The following is a 15,777-nucleotide window of genomic DNA, read 5'->3' as shown; positions in this document are numbered from 1 at the left end:
CCTGGAAACTCTCTTCCAGGTATGAATAGGACTATGGGCAGTGGGTGGCGGCAGATGAGTCGCCCAGCTGACCACCTATGCCTGACCCAGGCCCCGGCCCCCAAGGGCCTGATCAGCGGCCTTCCCACGACTTCCAATGGCAAGTGCTTCCAGCTCTGGGCCCTAGGACTCTTTTGCAGTGAGCGCCATGTGGCCAAGCGCCTTAAAAGCAACAGCTTGTACCCATTCACGCAGCAGCAGCCCAATGGTGCGCACGGTGGGGCGGTGACCTGGGCGGAGCGGGGCCAGGATGTGGGGGTGGGGCCTGGGACCTGAACTGGGAGGTGGGGGGGAGGGCTGGCCGGTGCCAGGTACCCCAGAACTCGCAGGCAGGATGCTGGTCACGGCCCAAGCCCTGGCGCTGCCACCCCCGCGGCGAGAAGGGGCCTGCTGTCCTCATGTGCCCCCGCCACTCCGCCTGCAGTCTTCGTGCTCGAGTACTATCTGGACACGCTGTGGAAGGGGACGCTGCTCTTCGTCATCTGTCTCTTCCTCGTCAGCTTCGACCTCATGCGCCAGGTCTGAGGTCCTAGCCCCCCACCAATCCACCTCCCTCCGGGCCGCCACTCGGCACCCTGCCCCGGCCTTCTCAGAAGGTGCCCATGGCGCCCACAGGTGCGACAGCAGGAGACCTGGGGCTTCGCTGCGTATGGCGCGGGCGTGGGCCTGTGGATCATGATCTCGTCGCTGCCACGGCGCCGCCTGGTGCTGAACCACCCGCTCGGCATGTACCACTTCTCCATCCAGGGCCGCACCGTGTGTCAGGGCCCCATGCACTTGGTCTACGTGCGCCTGGCGCTCAGCTCTGACGGTGACGGACGGGGCGGGAGCGGGGTGCGGGGCAGGGGCGCTGCTCGGGAGTGGGGAGGGGCGGCAGCCGGCCTTCTGCGCGGCCCGCGGGAGCCCCACCGCCGAGCCCCGCCCCCGGGCCCCCCAGGCTGAGCCGCGTGCTCCTCGCCAGCCTACGGAAGGTGCTTCTTCCAGCTGGTCCTGTGCGGCCACAAGCTGGAGCCGCTGGTGCTGGTGCGGCTGTCGGAGCGCTACGAGGTAGGGCCCGCCCGCCCCGGGGCATCGCCCTTCCTGCGCCCAGCCCCGCAGCCGGCCGCCCGGGTCCGGGGCGCGCCTGGCGCCCGCGGCGGAGCCGGAGACGCGGCCTGGAGACGGGAGGGACACTTCGCGGGGGGCAGTGGGCGTCTCCTGTGCTGCAGGGATCTGACCACCGCCGCTCCCCCAGCAAATGGAATTCCTGGGCCGGCACATCGCCCGGAAGCTCAACATTAACTACTTCGACTGCCTGGCAACGTCCTACCGGCACGTGGTCCGCCACTGGCCGCTGGGGGCCGCCTTCGGCCCGGGGGCCGCCTTCGGCCGCCTTCGGCCGGGCCGCCTTCGGCCGGGGTGTGGCGCTGCGTAAGACCCGAGCCTGCGACAAGAGCTCTCAGTCGGACCTGGACGTGTGACCTGCGGCGCGCTCTGCCCCTCCTTCACCCCCAGGGCAGCATTCTCCTTTCCTCTCTAATCTCGCACCCCACCCACCACTTGCCCTCCTCTCAATAAAGATGCCTCTTGCTTCCAGGGGTCGTTTTCTCTACAGGGTCGGGGAGGCTCCCCCTCCAGGGTCTTCTCCTAGCGCACACTTCTCAGGGCCTCCAGGCTGCCCTGAGGGAGCCACCCCCGGAGTCTGGGTTGAAAGGTGGGGGTAGTGGTGCCAGCGAGGTTGAGGAGCAGCCAGGACTCCAGGAGGTAGGACCCATCCTCAGACAGGTGTGGGCCACACTGCCCCTCTTGGACAGCAGCACTGAACTGGTCCTACCTGGCCCCAAGTGCTGCCCCATGAGCAGAATCCAGGAGTCAGAATCTGATTGGTCCAATCTGGGTCAGGCGCCTGTTCCTGGTTCCATCAGCAGTGAGATGGGGCACAGCTACAGGTCCAAGCCCTGTGCCTGGAGGTGTGTCCTGGACTGGACAGTCCCAAAGTTTCTGCTGCAGATCCCTAAGCCAGGGCTCACCACCAGCTGGGGGGAGACCCTGTGTCTGCTGGAACCCCAGTCCATGATCCATTGTCCAGTGGCTGTTCCTGCCTCCTGGGTGCTGGGAGCTGCTGTAGGAGCAGGGAAGGCAGTGGGCCATGGGGACCCTGGAGGAGTGGTGCCTGGCACTGTCCACCTGCTTCTCATGGTCAGCATTCTCCCTCATGGCCATGTTGGTGACCTGGGTCTTTGTGCATTGTGTTAGCTGAGTGTCCCTGGAACCAGCACCAGCTGCATAATTTGCAGGGCCTAGTGAAAAACAAAAATGCTGAGCCCATCGTTAAACAGTTAAGAATTTCCATGAGACTGCCCTGGCTGGTGTGGCTCGGTTGGGTGTGTCCAATGCATTGAAATGTTGCTGGTTCAATTCTGGTAGGGGATGTACAGGAGGCAACCTATTGATGTTTCTCTCTCTCCTGCTCCCTCTCTCTAAAAATCAATAAAAAAAAAAATCAGGAGCCTTGAGGGTAGGCTGGATTTAGTGACATGCTACCAAAGAATAGAGCAGCAATCTTAACCTTTTTCATCTCATGGCACATAAAGTAATTACTAAAATTCTGCAGCACACACAAAAATATATTGTTTGCTGACAAAAAAAATTTTGATTCATTCACACCAGACAGCTATTGTGTTGGCTGTTTTTTATTTGACAACCTAAGGGAAAGAGGTCCATGTCCTTGACTAAATAGGTGTGGTTTTAAAAACTCTTGCGCCACTCTGGTTGAAAATCGCTAGAATCAAGTATGGAAAAGAAAAAAAATAGTACTTTTATAGTAGAAACACCAGGTAGACACCACCTTAACCAAGTGACTGAGGTCAGCATCATGCGGACGGACCCTCTACTGGAAGGCAATGACCACTTCACCTCTGAGGTCTCTTCTCCAAACCCAGATCCTCGCTAATCACCAGAACATAAGACGAACCCCAACTGAGGGGCATTCTACAAAACTGACCAGTACGCCTCAAAACAGTTAAGTTCATGAAAAAGAAGGAAGACTGAGAAACTGTCACAGAGCATAGGAGACTAAGGAGACATGCCCCCTAAGTGCATGTGGCATCTTAATACTAATGTCCTTCCATTGCCCCCTCCTGGCCTCTGTGCTATCTAGTCTTACATTTTACTCCTACATCTGTTACTTTTTATTTAATCAGTTGAGTATCTTTTAAATAACAAGAACAAAGTCTTTACAAGGTGTACCTGCTGTGTTACAGTTTCTGTACTTTTCTTACTTGTGGAGATGTAGATCTTCATCTGGGGTCATTTCTTCTGCCTATGGGACTTCCTTCAGGATTTCTTGTAGTGTAGGTCACCTGGTGATGAGCTATTTCAGCTTCTGTATGTCTAAAAAGTCCATATCACTTGCATTTTTGAAAGATACTTTCACTGGGTATAGGATTCTAGACAAACGGTGTTTTGCTTTCAGCACTTTAAAGATGTTACCCCATCTCTCCCTCCTTTTTTAATAGTTTAATTTTTAGAGAGAGGGGAAGGGAGAGAGAGAAACATAGATGTGAGCACAACATTGCCTCCTGCATGCCCCCCACCAGGGACTGATCCCGAAACCCAAGCATGTGCCCTCGATCAGGATGACACCCAACCAACTGAGCCACACAGGCCAGGGCGCCCCTATCTTTTAACATTTTTTAATTGATTTTAATTTTTATTAAATTTATTGGGGTGGCAATGGTTAGTGTAGGGTGACATAAAGGTTTCAGGTGTGGGTTTCTGTTACAAGATCTGTATATTGTTCTGTGTGCACACCACTCAAAGCCGTATCTTTTCCCATCACCATATATTAACACCCTGATTGACTTTAGAGAGAGGAGGGGAGAAAGAGATTGATTTTCTGCCCCACTTACCTAGGCATCATTGGTTGATTCTTGTATGTGCCTGACTGGGGATCAAACCTGAAACCTGGGTGCATCAGGATGACGCTCTAACCAACTGAGTACACGGCCAGGGCCTCCTTCTGACTGCTTTTAATATTTCCCGTTATCATTGGATTAGGATGTGCCCTGGTGTGGTTTTCTTCCTATAATGTGTGTTTGGGGGGTGTTGACCTTGTTTTTATCAATATTTTTTCCAGTCCCCCCCTCCCTTTCTATCGCATGTGTATCAGGCCACTTGAAACTGTGCCACAGCTCACTAAGGCTCTGTTCTCTTTTTTTGAATCTTCACCTGAGGACATGCTTTTTAAAAATTTATTTGAGCCTGGCTGGGCGTGGCTCAGCCGTTGAGCATCAACCTAGGATCCAGGCAATTGGGGTTTGATTCCCGGTCAGGGCACATGCCCAGGCTGTGGGCTTGATCAATGACTCATCATTGATGTTTCTCTCTCTCCTTTTCCTTTCCTCTCCCTGAAATCAATAAAGACATTTAAAAAAAAACCTTTTAAAAAAATTTATTTGAGAAAGAGAAAAAAGGAGGAGAGAGAAACATTGATGTGAGGGAAAAACATCAATCAGTTGCCTCCTACATGTGCCCTGACCCAGGATCGAATCTGAAACCTGGGTATGTGCCCTGACCAAGAATTGAATCCATAACCTTCTGGTGTACTGGACCAACTGAGCCACCCAGCCAGGGATAAAGGCTCTGTTCTTTCTTTCAGGATTTCCCCCTCTGGGTCTCACTTTGGGTCATTTCTATTGCAGGTCTTCACATTGACTAATCTGCAAAGTCTAATCTATCAATTCCATCCTGGTTGTTTGTTTTTAATCTCAAGCATCAAAGTTTTCATTTTTACAAATTCAACTTGGGTCTTTTAAATACTTTCCATGTCGCTACTTAACATGTTCAATCTTTCTATCTTTCCTCTAGCTCCCAGAACAGCTGGCATAGTCCTAACTGGTAATGTCCTTGTCTACAAATTCTATCATCTGTGCCAATCCTGGCTCAGTTTTTTTTGTTGTTGTTATTTTTTTATTATTATTAACTTATTTGAGAAAGAGAGAGAAGCATAGGCCTGTTGTTCTACCCATCCATGCATTCATTGGTTGCTTCCTGTATGTGCCCTGACTGGGGATACAACCTGAAACCTTGGTGAATCAGGATGACGCTCCAGTCAGCTGAGCCAGGGCCTGGCTCAATTCTGATTGTTGATTTTTCTCCTCATTTTCAGTGTTTTCCTGGCTCTATGGACACCTGGTAAGTTTTTCATTGGTGGCCAGATGTGAATTTTACATTGTGGGGCTCCAGATAGTGGTGTCTTCCTATGAATGACCCTGAGGCTGGCTCTTTGATGCAGTTTGATTGGAAACAGTATGATCCCTTAAGGCCTTCCTTTTAAGCTTTGTTAGGAGGTCTCAGAGTGTGATTTTTGTTTAGTGTTAGTTTTCCTCTCAGTGAAGAAAACCCTTCTAAATGCTCAACCTGACACCTGTTTCCCATCCTGTGTGAGCTCCAAGGCCATTCCTTCTCATCTTTTCAGGTGGTTCTTTCCCCAGACTCCAGAACTTTCCTCACACACCTACCCCTCTCTGGCCTAGGGCTTCCACCCACACACTCGACAATGGCCTCAGGACCTTTGCACAGGTTGTTTTCCCCGGTACTGTGAAGACTCAGCAGCCCTCCACTGCCTATCTTCACCCCAGGTGCTGCTTCTCCTGTTTTCATATCTAAGCTATCACCTACCTGGTTCACTCTTCTTTCTGGTTAGAATTTTGTCCTGGGCTTTACTGTGAGCTCTGGGAGCACAGAGGCCAGCATCTGTTGCCCTTACCTTGAACAAGCACTGCAGAGCACAGATTGGTGTTCAATACAAGTTTGTAAGGTGAAGGCAGAAATAGCTCCAGACACACCCACATCTCTAAGTTCTTGTTAACTGGACCCACACCAACCCCAGCTTGTCCCTGGCGAAGCCCAGAGGTGGACCCTGCTGTGGCCTGGAGGGCAAGGGCCCCCAGCACTGAGAGGCTTAAAGGGTGCAGTGAATTTTGAATCCTGAGCTGCAGGTGAGTTGGGGCTGCACAGAACACAGCGTCCCATTTCACAGATGGGAAACTGGGGGTTGAGCCAGAAGCAGCAGATCAGGGGCTGCCCATCCATTATGCACCCAGGACACCAACTGGCTTCCAGGAAGGCAAGACACCCCGTCACCCATTCTGTAGTAGAAGAGAAGGCTGGGGGGTGTTGCGGTGCCAAGGAGCCAGACCAAAGGAAGCTTCCAGCCAAGGTAGGACCCTGGGAGCCAGGGAGGGAGATATCCAGGGGCGGATCCTCTTGGCTGGGCTGGGCTGGAGCCCCACTAGGGCAGAAAGGTAGTTGGAAGGTGACCACAGGGCCCACGGTGGGCACATACAGGCTTACTGGCTCTGCTGGGGCAGGATGATGGGGACACAACACTTGGGCTATCTCCCTTCAAGCCTAGCCTTTCAGCAATGCGGGACTTGCCCAGGACTGGAGGTAGCACACCCAGAAGCAGAGGGAGGCAGAGGGACATATAACAAATATGCATCCCTCCCATCCCACATGGAGAAAGGTCTGGGCCCAGCGGCACATGTACCAGGACTAGGGAACACAGTCCCTGAAGCCCAGAGGCTCCATGAGGAGGCCAAGCACAGCTGGTGTGTCCAGGGCATTGGAGTATCCTGCAACCAGCTGGACCTGCTGGGGGGCATAGTGGATGGAGTAGCCTGGGGTCCCAGTCTCCTCTCCTGCAACAAAGCCCACCGCACCCCACCCCTCCCCACCCCTTCCCTTGGTCTCCTGCTCTCAGAGGGAGACTCAGGATGGCCTCCAGTGGAAGAGGGCTGAAACTTTCAAAAAGCGTGCGAATCACCAACTGTCCCTTCCCAGCCTCTCCTAGCTGGACCCGGGACTGGGGCACAGGGACCCGGGCATGGGGGAGGGGGGTCAAGGCGAGGAGGCCCAAGTAATTGAGCCCAGCGCGTGTGCGCTTCACACGCAGGCCTGGGCCCAGCGGCCCCGCCCCGGCGCCCCCGGGGGTCGCGAGCTCCGCCGGAGGAGAGGGCGCCAGCGCTGCCTCTAGGGTCCCCTCGACAGCACCGGGCAGTGGGGCGCGTGTCCGCGCTCTGACGCCTCCTCTTTTAAGAGGTTTGGGGGCCAAGGGGGTGGGGAAATTGATAGAAAGAGGCGGGGACATGGACGGCGGGCAGATACAGAAACCCGGGGAGAGTGAAGGGCGGTCGAGGAAAGAGGTGAAGGTGCAGGGACAAAGGACGGGGAGGGGGCGGTAGGGTGACTGGGGCTGACAGAGAGGGACAGGGCTGCAGTCGGAGAGCAGAGAAGGGGACAGATTGTTCCGGAGAAGGCAGGGAGCGCGGGTGAGGGAGGGACTGCGCCTGGCACGCCCCGCCGGCAGCTGGAAGGTTCGCCCGTAATTAGGCTCCGGTCCAGATGGGCCCCCAGGCCCGCCATCAAAATGCTAATTGGCCCCGGGCCTCCGGCTGCGCCTCGGCCCGGCCCCGCCGGGAGGGAGCGGGGACCCGCGGCCCGCAGGGGAGGGTCCTGGTCCCGCCCCCGCTCGGACCTCGCGGGCTGCGGCTGGGCGACGAGGGGGTGACCGCGCCCCGCCCCGCCCCTCGAGGGCGACAGCCCCACGGGCGACTGCCCCGCCGCGGCCGCGACCAGGGCGGAGGCGCGGGAGGGAGAAGGGCGGCGGGGCGCTGAGCTCGGCGCCCCGCCCCGCCCAAGGTCACCGCGCCCAGGCTTGCGCAGGCTTCTGGCTCGGCCGCGCGGGGCACTCGGCGGAGCCACCCGGCGACCCTGCCCCCGCGGGGGGCGCACCGCCGGGGCGGGGCTCAATGGCGGCGCCGGGCCCTAGTGGGGGACAGAGGTCCCCGCGCCGGCCATTGTGCGGCTCAGACCCCCCCGCCCCCTGCCATTGGCCGCCGGGCCTGACGTCACGGGGCTGCGGGCTCCGATCGGGCGCTGCGGGAAGGGCTCTCCGGTGTCCGCCTGGTTGCGGGGCCGGGGGCGGGGACTGCAGCCGCGCGGAAGGGCGGAAAACCACCAATGAGGCCAAATGTCTGGAGCGGGGGCATGGCGCCCTCTTCCCTTCCACATCCCGTTCGCTGCGTCGCCGCCGCGCTCGACACCTGCCCCGGGGGAGAGGCGGGTGGAGGGCGGCCTCTCCCGCGGGCACCGGGCCGGCGCGGCGACCGAGTGGCGGGGGCACGCGGCGCTCCCGCCGCCTCGCGTTGGCCTCCTCGCCTCGCGCTCCCCACCCGGCCCCGCAGGTCCTCGGCGCCGCGTCCGGGGGCCAGGCGGGCCGGACCCGCCTGCGGCCGGCCTGCGCTCCTCCCGAAGGGCCCCAAGTCGGGGGTCGTGGTCCCAGGCCGGTTCCCACCTCTCTCCCCGCCCTCGGCAGCGCCGCCGACCCCCGGGCTCTATTCCCGGAGCCGCCGGGAGCTTCCAAGGGCGGCAGCCGCGGCGTCCCTGGGGCGCGTCCCGGGAGACCCTGGGGGCCGGGCCGGCGCAGCCGTTCCCGCCGCCCTGCCGCCCCCCGCCGCTCCCGGGCTTCAAAAGCCAGAGGCCGGGCGGGCGGCAGGAAGGGGCTGCCGGGCGCAGGAGGCCGGGCTCCCGAGCGGTCCGAGCGCCGAGCCCCGCCCCCGGCCCGCCCTCCCCCGCTTTCCCTCGGCCCGCCCTCCCTGCGTACCCCTCCCCCAGGACCCCCGCCCCCCGCCGCCGCCGCGGCTCGCTCGGGCTGCAGAACAATAAAGCGAGCCTACCGGAGACCCCGCCGAGCACCCCGCCCGCGGCCGACCCCCGCGGCCCGCCCCCGCCGCCCGGCCCGCCGAGCGCGCCCGTCGCTGGCCGAGGTGCTGGCCGGGCCGGCGCTGGCCGCGGTGCTGAAGCTGCCGCCGCTCCCGCGGCTGCCGTGCTCTCCGGGCCCGGCGCCGCCACCCCCGGGAGCATGGGGGGCCGCTGACTGAGGCTCGCCGCGGCGGCGGGGGAGGGGAAGGGGCCGCGGAGCCGGGCAGCCCTGCACCCACTCGCAGCCTCCGGGCCGGGACGGAGCCGCTCCCCCTCCCCCAGCCTCCTCCCCCGCCTGTCCAGGGGCGGCACTGCGGGCTGGGGAGCCGGGACCAGAGGAGGGAAGGCAGGCAGGAAGGAAGGAGGGAAAGAAGGAAGGAAGAGAGAGAAGAGAAGGGAAGAGAAGAAGAGAGAGAAGAGAAGAGGAGAAGAGAGAAGAGGAGAGCAGAGCAGAGCGCGGGAGGGGAGCAGAAGAGGCGCAGGCAGGCGGCGGGAGGAGAGCGAGCCCTCGCGCGGCAGCATCCGGAGGCCGGAGTGGGGACCCGGCTGCCGCCACCGCTCCTCGGATGGTGACGGGGCCTCGCTGCCGCTGCAGCACCCCCGCGCCCCGGCTCCGCAGGCCCACAGCGCCGGAGCCCCGCAGAAACCATGCCCAGGTCCTTCCTGGTCAAGAAGGTCAAACTTGACACGTTCTCCGCCGCAGACCTCGAGAGCTCCTACGGGCGTGCCCGCAGCGACCTGGGCGCGCGACTGCAGGAGAAAGGTGAGCGCGGCGCCGAGGCTCGGCGGACGGGGCCCTGGGCGTGCTGGAGGGGCGGAGGGGACGGGGTCCCTGGGGAGTGGGCCCTAGGGAAGCAGACCGCCAGGAGGCGGTGGCTGAGACCTGGCTGCGGAGCGAATGGAGATGGGGGCTGGGGAAAGGCGAACGCAGAGACAGGCCAGAACTGGCCCAGGGCCAGGCAGGGAAAGTGTCAATGCAGGAGAGAGGGTGGGGAACCGGGGTCAGGAACAGGAAGCGCCTGAAGGTGCACACTGACCCATGGACACCTGCTGACACGACGGAACCTAGGGGTGCATGCAGACCCACACCTCAAAGCCTGGGCCTGCTCAGTACCCGCTTCTCTTCTTTGGTGACACCCCCGGGACTGCTTGCCAGGCCAGCAGGGAAGTGCTGTGAGCTCCAGGGAGCAGGCGTGGGGTCCAGTGGGGTTGCCCACCTGTCAGGGCGAAGGTACCAGCAGAGGCGCAGCGGCATCCTCCCTGAAGCCAGGGGCAGGAAGAAAGGCTGTGGGCAGGAGGGCTGTGGGCAGGGGAGGTCCAAAGCGCTGGAAGCCCGGGCAGGCTCTTTGTGTGAGGGCGCCCAAGTTCAAGGACAACTGTTAGCATGCAGGCAAGGGTGCTGGGAGTGCCAGCAACATGGATGGGATGGCAGAACAGATGTGACCTGCAGGGACACGCGCCTGTGTGCACCCATGTGACTGCGTGTGGCCATGTGACTGCGCTTGTGTGTGACCCTGTGTGAGTGTGGGCCTGCTTGTGTGCCCCTGCATGGGGCCATGTGACTGAGGCTGCTGTGAGCCCATGTGACTGGTGACCCTTGCTGAGAGGATGTTGGGGTGGCTGCGTGTGTGACCCTGCGTTAGTGGGCGGTGTGCTCTCGGACCTGTGCACAGCTCACCTTGTGAGGGGACTCCAGGGTTGACGGTGGCTGGGTATGCCCTGAGGAAGCCGGAGTCTGAATCTTGTGGGGTGCGCACTTGTGACTGAGGTTGTGAGACCCATCTTGTGCCTTGAGAACAACCGCAGTTACCAGCATGAACGATGCTGCCTGCCTGCAGCTTGTCCCTGGGAAGGGTCCCCTGGTGGACACCCTGGTGCTCTCCTTGATTGCTTGGCCTGTCTCGGGAAGGCCCCCGCAGGGGTTATGGCCTGGGGGAAGAGGGCAATGTGGAAGAAGTGGGACCCGAGGGTGACGGAAGGGAGTGCAGGGAGAAGCAGAGTTGAAGGAGGGAGATGGGGCTGGAGCCAGAAGGGGTCAAGTCCAATGAGCGGGAGACCTGGGAGATGAGAGGCTGGTGCTCGTGAGGGCTCCAGGGCCTGCGAGGTCCATGTCTCCAGGGCTTGTTGGGGGACCCCCAGGACCAGAGGGGCCAGCGTCAAGACCGGGTATGGGTTCTGGGGGCCCGGGGAAGAGCCAGCGGGAATCCCCGGGCGGGCAGCCCCGGCTTGGTGCGCTGCGGGTCTGCAGAGTGTTGCATAATCGGAGAAAACTGCTGAAGTGGGGAGAGCCCGAGGGGGATGGGGAGAAGGGGAAAGAGGGCGAGGGAAGCACGCCCCGCCCCCCTGACCTTGAGGCTGCGGAAGGGGCGGCCGCGCCCGAAGAGGCGCCTCATCCTCCTCGGAGGGTGGGGCCCGCCGGCGGGGGCGGAGCCAGGCTCGGCCGGGTCTCACTCTTCTCTCCTCTCTCCCCCGCCCGCCGCCCCTCGGCCCTTCCCCTTTGTGCTCCCGGCTGCCTCTTCTCGGACCCCGGCGTCTCCGCTGCCGTTTGTCTGTGTCTCGCACGATGCCCGGTTCCTTTCCGCTGTCTGCCTGTCTGTCCGCCGCGGTCCTCAGGATACCTCAGCGATTACTCGGGGCCCGCCTCCGTCTACGATGGCGACGCCGAGGCGGCCTTGCTCAAGGGGCCGTCCCCCGAGCCCATGTACGCCGCCGCGGTGCGGGGAGAGCTGGGCCCGGCGGCCGCGGGCTCGGCGCCACCACCCACCCCGCGCCCGGAGCTGGCCACGGCGGCGGGCGGCTACATCAACGGCGACGCGGCCGTCAGCGAGGGATACGCGGCTGATGCTTTCTTCATCACCGACGGGCGCTCGCGCCGAAAGGCCGCCAGTGCCAACGCCGGCGCCCCCTCCACCGCCTCCGCTTCGGCCCCCGACGGCGACAGCGGAGGCGGGGCCGTGGCCGGGTCGCGCGCTATGGGGTCCGGGCCCGGGATCCGGGGCGGCACGCGCGCCGGGGCTGGCACCGAGGCGCGCGCCGGGCCCGTGGCCGGCAGCTCAGGGGGCCGGCACGCCTGCGGCGAGTGCGGCAAAACATATGCCACGTCGTCGAACCTGAGCCGCCACAAGCAGACGCACCGCAGCCTGGACAGTCAGCTGGCACGGCGCTGCCCGACGTGCGGCAAGGTGTACGTGTCCATGCCGGCCATGGCCATGCACCTGCTCACGCACGATCTGCGCCACAAGTGCGGCGTGTGCGGCAAGGCCTTCTCCAGGCCCTGGCTGCTGCAGGGCCATATGCGCTCCCACACCGGCGAAAAGCCCTTCGGCTGCGCGCACTGCGGCAAGGCCTTCGCTGACCGCTCCAACCTGCGCGCGCACATGCAGACGCACTCAGCCTTCAAGCACTTCCAGTGCAAGCGCTGCAAGAAGAGCTTCGCGCTCAAGTCCTATCTTAACAAGCACTACGAGTCGGCCTGCTTCAAGGGCAGCGCCGGTGGCAGTGGCCCCGCAGCCCAGGCGCCGGCCGCGCCGCCGCAGCTCAGCCCTGTGCAGGCTTAGGGCGGCGGCGCCTCCGTCAGCCAGGTTGGCTCTCAGCAATACGGTCCCCCAGGGAAGTCTCCGCGGGCGCTCGGGTGGAGGGGCGGGAGGGCGGGCCCCTCCTCACAGCAATAGGGGGAGGGGGCCCGGCCCCGCTCCGCTCGCCGGGGGCCTTGCCCGCCCCTTCAAGCAATAGGGTCCCGAGGGGAGACCCACCCCGAGCTCCCTCCCTTCCCCTCCAGGGTGCCCCAGGCTTTTTCCCAGCAATAGGGTCGAGGAGACCCAGAACCGAACCTCATCACCGAGTTAGGTTTCTGAAGACGGGGCCAGGTGAGGTAGGGAGTGCCCTCCCTCCTCTGCGCTCTGGATCGCGTCGCAGAGACTCAGGTCTTCCCTGCCCTTCCTGAGCCTTCCAGGGCCAGGCCTGCGGCCTAGACGTCCAGGGCGCCGGTCCCTCCCCAGAGCTGGCCGGGAAGCAGCAGGAGCTTAGCCAGCAGAGGCGTCCCTACTCCTCAGTCTTCGCTGAACCCCGAGTGTTAGACGCGTTGGGGACTAGGGAGGGAGGTGGACAGCGGCACCTCTTCCCTCGGGTCCCTCCCCGGGCCTCAGTCCGAGCCGCTCACTCACCCTCGCCTCGCGTCCTCTGCCAAATCCCATTCTTCCAGCCCAGCTCCCGGGCTCTGTCCTCCATAACGAAGACAACGAGCATATCGAATCGCATGGACTGATCCGACCTCCTCAGACCCCCCCCCGCTCCCGTCCCGCTCCGGGGCTCGCTCGCTCGGACCCCGGCTCTCCGTGCGGGAGGCTTCCTGGGGCCAGGCAGGCAGGCCTGAGCACGGCCCTCTACACACCTCTCTGTATTCGCTTTGCGGGTAAATCCCCCTGGGGGGGTTGCGGATGCGTCGGGTTTCTTTCTTTCTGTATTTGTACGTTTTATTTATGAACGGATTGCACTCGGGTCAGGGAAGGGGCGCTGAGGCCCGATCCTTCCCACCGCGACCCGGGCTTGGGAGGTCCAGGATCACTTTCCCCGCCCCTCAACCCCGCCCCCGCCTGGCCCGCCTCCTGGGGTCTCAGGCCCCGCCTCTCAGGGGGCTGGCCCCGCCTCCCGGGGGTCTCAGGCCCCGCCTCTCAGGGGCTGGCCCCGCCTCCTGGGTCTCAGGCCCCGCCTCTCAGAGGCTGGCCCCGCCTCCTGCGCTCTCAGGCCCCGCCTCTCAGGGGCTGGCCCCGCCTCCTGGGTCTCAGGCCCCGTCTCTCAGAGGCTGGCCCCGCCTCCTGGGGGTCTCAGGCCCCGCCTCTCAGAGGCTGGCCCCTTCCCCGAGCCGCAGGCACGGTCCGCACTCTATTGCCAACTTTCCCGTCTATGCCAAAGCCTCGGCGGCGACTCGGCCCTAAGGGCCCGCCCCATTGGCCGCCGCCTTTGTGACGTCACTGCATGCAGCCCCAACCCTCCTCCGGTCCCTTCCCGGGGCTGCCCGCTCCCTCCTCCTCTTAGTTAGTCCGATGCCGACTATAGAGCAATAACGTGCACTGCATGCGAAGCTGCCGCCGCCTCTAGAGTTACAGAGAATCAGGTATCCCCCGCCTCCTCTCCCACAGGCCCCTAGATCAGGGACGCTGCGCGGGGCCGGACGCGCAGACTTTCTTCCCCTCCTACTCTCTACTTGCCCCGATCCCCCCACGGCAGAGCCCGGCGGTGTCATGGTTTCAGGGGCGGGGGTGCCCCCAAGTCCCCTTCTTCACCTGTTCATCACCCATTGACCGTTCATTGGGTACCGACTCTGTGCCAGGCCCACTGCTGAGTCTGCCAGGGCCGCGGCGACCTGAGCGAGTTGCGCGGTGACAGGGGCCCAACGCTCTTGGGTGAGCCAGGGACGGCGGCAGATGCGGAGAGAGGCGGGATCGCTAGACCCAAACCCGCTCCCACCCTCACCTGGGTCCAGTGCTGCGCGCAGTTGGTCTCTGCCTTTGACTTGGGCCTGGCGTTCTCGGTTCCGTGGCAAACAGAGCCCTAAGGTCCGGCGCCGCCAAGGTGGCCCACACCGGCACTAGCACTTCCGTATCCCGGCTCTACCGGCTCTGCCCTATTGGGCCAGGACCCCAGACCAAACAGAAAGGTGCAGGCTGGAGCGTATGACTTGGTCAGCCCCATCCCGGTGGACACCAAGCCCCGCTGCTGCCCAGCTGCATCCGCAGGGGCGACCCGAGGGCCCAGTAGAGCAGGGCCCACATCCCAAACCCCCTACATCCCAGCTGCGCACCCACACAGCTCCCAAGTCTGGGCCTGCCCGCCTGTGTCGGGCACACCCGCATGCACACGCACACACAGGCACCTCCCTACTCCCCCTCCCCACGCCTGTCTACCTACCTAAGGAGAAGGCCGGAGGGCAGTGGGCCGGCCAGGGCCTCCCACTTCTCGCCACACCCCACCGCCGTGGAAAGCCATGGGCCCCCTCCTGCCCCCATAACTAAGCAGCACAATAACCGACTTAGCGAATTCAGGTAGAAGGAACGTTTAGGTAGACCTATTTTGTACCGAGTCAACGAATAGGGCCGGAGATGCGGGGGTCCTCGGGTGGGGGCCGCGGCCGCCGGCCTGCCCCGCCTCCACCCCGCCTGCGCCCCGCCGCCTTGTACATACTCCCACCCGGAACAGGCCGGGATTTTTACTCGGGCCGCGCCCCTCTTCCGCCCCCATTTGGGGCCAGGCCGGCCGGACAGACGGACGGACGGACAGACCTCCTTCCTAAGCACAATAGCACCAGCTCCCCGGAGCACCGCACCTCCACGAGGAGAATAAATGCCACTCTTGATAGACTTGGAGTGTTGGGTGATGTATCCAGGGCTGGGCCGGAACTGCAGGGGCTCTGGAGACGTCCTGGGGAGCAGGGGTGGGGTGGGGTGGGGTGGACAGGCCCAGGCCCAGCACTGAGTGGCAGCCTGCTCACACAGCCCTGGTGGCACATTGCTGCCTTTCCATAGGGTACGCCAGTGTCTTCTTCTGCAAGAGTTGTCTTCTTCCCGACAGGGCTCCAAGCCCCAGGAGCACCCCTCCCCCCAAGACAGCATTTGTCATTTCTCCTGTGGGAGGTAAATCTACTCTACCCCGGGAACTGGAGGAGCTAGGGACCCCAGCCTGAAGTCAGGCCCAACTCAGCGCGGTTCTAGAACGGGCAGAGCAGGTACAGCAGGGCCTGCAGTCCTATGGCCTGAGGTGCCCCTACTCTCCCTGCAGGGGTTCCTGCTGCCCTGGCAGGCCTAACAGCCACCAGCAAGCACTCTTGGTACCAGTGGAGAAAATTGGGATTGGAGAGAGTGTGAGGTTTGATTCCTTGCTGCAGCCTGCTGCCCACATCCTGACCCTCAGACTCAGGGGATAGGTGCCTCCCCCCACCTCGCATCTGGGGAGGAGGTATCCAGGGTCAGAGAGGCTTCTACAGCCACCCACAGACCC

At 62.4% G+C, this 15,777-nt stretch overlaps 2 protein-coding genes across 2 annotated transcripts; both read left to right on the top strand.

Annotated features, from left to right (window-relative positions):
* Nucleotides 1-33: 33 nt before the first annotated feature.
* Nucleotides 34-1,453, top strand: TMEM249 (transmembrane protein 249; the record flags this gene model as incomplete). The annotated part of the gene is made up of 5 exons (XM_081116922.1): nucleotides 34-247; nucleotides 464-558; nucleotides 655-850; nucleotides 1,001-1,086; nucleotides 1,274-1,453. The coding sequence occupies 5 exons, from the start codon at nucleotides 34-36 to the stop codon at nucleotides 1,451-1,453; spliced, it is 771 nt and encodes a 256-aa protein (XP_080973048.1).
* A 7,979-nt stretch (nucleotides 1,454-9,432) lies between these two features.
* SCRT1 (scratch family transcriptional repressor 1) lies at nucleotides 9,433-12,341 on the top strand (the record flags this gene model as incomplete). Its single annotated transcript, XM_081116904.1, has 2 exons — nucleotides 9,433-9,547; nucleotides 11,398-12,341. The coding sequence occupies 2 exons, from the start codon at nucleotides 9,433-9,435 to the stop codon at nucleotides 12,339-12,341; spliced, it is 1,059 nt and encodes a 352-aa protein (XP_080973030.1).
* Between the last annotated feature and the right edge of the window lie 3,436 nt (nucleotides 12,342-15,777).

This window comes from Miniopterus schreibersii (assembly GCF_964146895.1).
Source record: "Miniopterus schreibersii genome assembly, chromosome: 17".
Lineage (NCBI taxonomy): Eukaryota > Metazoa > Chordata > Mammalia > Chiroptera > Miniopteridae > Miniopterus > Miniopterus schreibersii.
Note: the sequence above shows the minus strand (reverse complement) of the source record. Positions and strands in the feature narration are given on the sequence as shown.